Here is a 4,815-nt window from a genome sequence, read left to right as displayed (position 1 = left end):
TTCTGATATAGTTACGGAGAACAGAAAGAAAGATTATCTGGTTTTTGGTGAAAAAAAGAGCGTAAAATTGCTGTCTTTTGACTGTCTGCATAACGTAGCCCTTATGAAAATTAAAATGAACGAAAAAATTGATATTGAAACCACGAAATTTTCGTGTAGCTTTGGTTCATTCGGTTAATAATCATACTAATCGGTTCAAAGATTTTGGCATGAGACTTATAGTGTAATAGTTAGATATGGACTTATAAAACCTTAGAATTTATTATTTTAAAGAATAAACATAAAATCTTATTATATTATTTTCTTTTGTTTTATTTTTTTTTACTTACTAAATGCAGTTGGGACTTATATAATGGCTTATATTTCCATTTATAAAAGTTTTTAATTTTTTTTAGACTGTATAAGATTTTAACAAGGCTATAGCTTAGTCCCGGTGCATAATATCTGCATCTGTCGTATAATTTTTTTATATTATATTTATATGAATTATATTTAAATAATATTCAATAACAATATCAATAATATTAGTAATATAATATTTAAACAATTTATTCTTTTTTAATTACATGAAAAAAAATTTCCAACTTGTAGATCCAAATTAATATAGAATTAAACAGTAATTAATCATTAATATATTAAATAAATTATATGGATGTGTTGAAAAGTATTTCTTAAATTTTAATTATGTCTGAAGAATATAAAAAATTTTACAAAAATTACTACACTTCACAATACAATAATTTATATAAATAAATACAAATATGTAGATATTTTCATACAATCTTTTGAATTTAATTAATTTTAAACTTAAGAGTGCTGATCGGATTTCATGGAGTTGTATTCTGCTGGTCAACATTTGCTCGTTTTAGTCCACTTTCACCAGAAGTTAAATAACGCATATCTTTAGACATTTGAAAATTTCCCCATATGGTTAATTTACGTTGCAGTTCTTTTATGAATATATTAAGCAGTGACAGCTGTTTAGAATTTATGCGTTTCTTTAAGTCAAGTGCGTCTGAAAGTCCTTCTTGAGCTATATTAATAGCACCAGTCTTGTCTTTGAGAATATGCCACTTATATGAAGAATAATTTAAAATGAGCATTTCTTTATCTTTATTGAAATCTGAAATGCGCTTTGACAATTTTAAAGCTGTATTATAGGCTTCAATTGTTTCATTGATGCGAAGACTCCATCCCATATAACCAACGTTACGTGACAATAAATTGTTGAAATCTCCATTTATTTTATAGCAGACCATTCGAATATCTGTAGATTGTTGGAATGGTAGTACCTTGTCGCTTATTATCGTAAATACGGATACGCATAAATTACGTATTTTTTGTTTCAAATCGAAGATTTTGCTGTTCTTGAGTCTTGCCATCTCTCGACTGTCCTCACTGCACTTCTCAATGTTGCGTATTTGATTTTGACATTTTACTACGAGGGCTTTGTAAGCAATCTGCATCATGTCTATCACTTCAACTGGGAGCATAATGTCATTCTCTATCATTTGTTTTACACTACGCACCACATCCGCGTATCTGGAAGCCATGTGCGCCACTTTGGCTCTTTGAAACAGACTTTCAGATAAACTCATATTCATGAGATTATAGTCATCACACCATTTCTGATTATTGGTCCCTTGTTTCTGATATTTCCGTCATGAATCGCTGAAAGGAAACCTACAATATTAAAATTTTTATTCTCAATTAAAAAATTATAAACCTGCACATAACATTTTGAAGCAATTTTAAATAAAGTTAAAGGAGTACGGAGCCCCAAAGTCAGATATCTATTTTTATTAGAGAACATTGTTACTACCAGATACAAACCCCTGACACAAACCCCTGAGAGCTGCTTAAAAACAGTAGGAGTGTATTTTGAACAAAAAATATGTTTATTCAAAAAATTTCTCTGAATTTCAAGTTATTATTATGCAAAAGGGTAACTAAAAGATCTATTGTACCACTTAGTCGAATTAGAGTGTTTCTCCAACTCCAATTTCTTTAAGGAAAGACAGTAAAAGGCCTATCTAACCCAGTCTTAAATCCTTATATTTCATGAAATACGCGCCTAAATGTTTCTTCCGCTTTATACATCAGTGCCGGACATCCTTAGGACATAGTATGCGGTTTTTCTCTCTTCTCCACAGTATCTGCAATCTGAGTTGGATTGCATTCCTGACTTTGTTAGAAGGTGAAATTGCAAATACATTTGAATATTATGAATAAATAAACTGTTCAAACTTTTATCATCATAAAATGTAAATTTTTAATTTTACTTATCATAAAATGAAAATAATTTTTATTTTTACGATTATAGAAAATAAAATATTTCCATGTTGAAACAAAAACCAATAAAGTCAAGAACACTTAGAACACCAACATCTATATCCATATCTGGTTAAATATAATTACACTCAGACTATTTCACTTTTCATATCGCTATAACTTTCTGCTTTGAAGAAATATCAATGGTCTAGATCAGTAATTCCTAACCGGTGGTCCGCGAGGTGGTTAACAATGGTCCGTGAATCAAATTTAACATATCTGGATACACTTTTTGTAGTTTGTTCACTGACACCTCACTTATTAGAAATATATCTATTTAATAGCCTATATAATAAACTTATGAACTTATACAATACTTATACAATACATTATATTAGAGATGCATAAAACGTATTAAAAGAATCTTACAGTTTACTATTTTTAAACTTTGTGGTCCCTACTAAAAAAAAATTGCTTAATGGTTCTTGGTTAAAATAGGTTAGAATCCATAGGTCAAGAATATCATTTTTTAACCTTGAATATTATTTTCCTTGGTTTATGGCTCATTAGCCTCAAGATAAATGCAATATCTTTATCAAACGTACTTTGAGACCGAGTCAATCTAAAAAATAAGTTTCACTGTGATATATAAACTATTATCTAATTGAAAAATAGATATGTTTTCATTGGATCTCATAAAATTTGATGAAAGGTATTTTTTGATAAAGTTATTGCTTACTCAGGCTTAAACATTATTGAATCAGAAACAGTGTTATTAGACTAATGTGTAATAAAACGGCCAATTCTGAATGTTTACTGTATTATTTGTTTACAGGAAAAGTTTCGCGAAACAAGGAAACCTAAAGACGAATAATACCACATTACGACAATATGGTTTCCTTATACATCACATCAAGCGAGTAACAAAATATCGAATTCATGGATCAACGACTATAATCCAATAACTTCCTTTTGTACTGAAACATAAAAAATGAACTACGCGGACAATTGTTTTTGTTAATGAATTATATGTTGATATGGTTCCTAAACAACATATTTCGAAAAGGTCTAAAGCAAAATAAAAACAATGCTACATAAAATGTTTCGAACCCAAACATAAGTGTATAAATTACACAATAGTGTATTTTAACCTATTTTCAATAACAAATTATTATTTATTTTAATGTTGTTCGAAATTCCGAATACGTTGCCATATAACGAGACCTTTGGATAACTAATAGATCTTATAGATTATGATGTGCTTTGATTTGCACTGTTAATCCAATTAAAACAAGTTTTGTTAATAATAAATGAAATACACACTAAATTGAAGTCTTTCGAATAATCTGATTCATTCAAATTTGTTCAAATTTTACTTAATATTATTAAGTATTAAATAGACACAACTATATAAGTTAAAATATATGTGATAAATACTTAGTGGGTTAGGTCATTCATGTGGTGACCCAACAATAAGAGCATGGAAACCATATTTAAAGGACTTAAGTGGAACAATATTATACTTGCTGCTTTGTCTACGAAATGACAATTGTGTATATTTTTTCCTATAAATCTTCTTCTTTTCCATTCTTGAAGTTTATAAAAACTATAAATCGAAAGTTCGGAACATGTAATAGGCTAGGCATACAATTAAAAGTCAGATCTTTTGAATAAATAAGTTATTTCTCAAACAAATCAAGATGTTAAATCTACTAACCTTATATTGAATGCTAAATTTTATCAAAAAATACTTCAGTTCTCATGGTTTTGAATAGAGTTCTAGAACCCCGATGGTAAGGCGATCTCTGAAAATTTTAAATAGTATTAGAACTTTTACTTACGGTGTTAAATGAAATTATAATAAAAAAGCAAATGGCAGCATTTACACAATCAAAAAGATATAAGTTATCTTTCCTTTTAGATTGCCACGCTTAAACAAAATTATAAGATGAAAGAGATTAACTTAATAATTTGAATACAAAAAATTTGTTTATAAAATAAAAATAGAAAAGAAAATTTTTAAATTAATTTCTTTTTTTAAATACATTGACATCACTGGCATGGTTTATCATAACTGAAATAAATTGTCATATTAGTATTTAAATATTTCCGATTTCAGTCTTTTACATTTTTATAAAGTTTATTTTAAAATTTTATTTTATTTTGTTTACAGAGATAAATCAAATATTTCGCTGCAATATACATTTATCTTATTAATTTTTTTTTAAATTTTACTTTAACATGAAATTAGGTTCCGTGAGATAAAATTTATCCCAGAAAAAAAATTACTCAACTCACCTTTTTATATTAATGTCATTGGAGTTATTATATTATATACTATAACAATACTATTATACTATATTAACCTATAAATTCGTAAAGAGCCATCTGTATGTAAAAAGCAGAAAAGCACTTAGACATCGTCGTTGGTCCAGACTTTCTGATCGCCTTGCTACGTGGCCAAGTAGATTAATTATGTTGGAGTTGGAATAATTTTCATAAGCCTAGTCTACATTTAATTCGTTAAATACAGAGACGTTGGTT

General features: G+C 27.9%; 1 protein-coding gene across 4 annotated transcripts; it reads right to left on the bottom strand.

Moving 5' to 3' along the window:
• Nucleotides 1-743: 743 nt before the first annotated feature.
• Nucleotides 744-4,245, bottom strand: LOC119689325 (14-3-3 protein zeta-like). Of its 4 annotated transcripts, none has more exons than XM_038104128.1 (3): nucleotides 4,158-4,245; nucleotides 3,989-4,076; nucleotides 744-1,683 (listed from the first exon to the last, which is right to left on the bottom strand). In XM_038104128.1, the coding sequence occupies exon 3, from the start codon at nucleotides 1,602-1,604 to the stop codon at nucleotides 828-830; it is 777 nt and encodes a 258-aa protein (XP_037960056.1). In that variant the 5' UTR covers nucleotides 1,605-1,683; nucleotides 3,989-4,076; nucleotides 4,158-4,245; the 3' UTR covers nucleotides 744-827. The 4 variants fall into 4 exon arrangements, with proteins under 4 accessions (XP_037960056.1, XP_037960058.1, XP_037960057.1 ...); XM_038104130.1 differs by having other exon boundaries at nucleotides 744-1,671; XM_038104129.1 differs by lacking the exon at nucleotides 3,989-4,076 and having other exon boundaries at nucleotides 4,113-4,239.
• Between the last annotated feature and the right edge of the window lie 570 nt (nucleotides 4,246-4,815).

Source organism: Teleopsis dalmanni, chromosome X, assembly GCF_002237135.1.
Source record: "Teleopsis dalmanni isolate 2A chromosome X, ASM223713v2, whole genome shotgun sequence".
Classification (NCBI taxonomy): Eukaryota; Metazoa; Arthropoda; class Insecta; order Diptera; family Diopsidae; genus Teleopsis; species Teleopsis dalmanni.
Note: the sequence above shows the minus strand (reverse complement) of the source record. Positions and strands in the feature narration are given on the sequence as shown.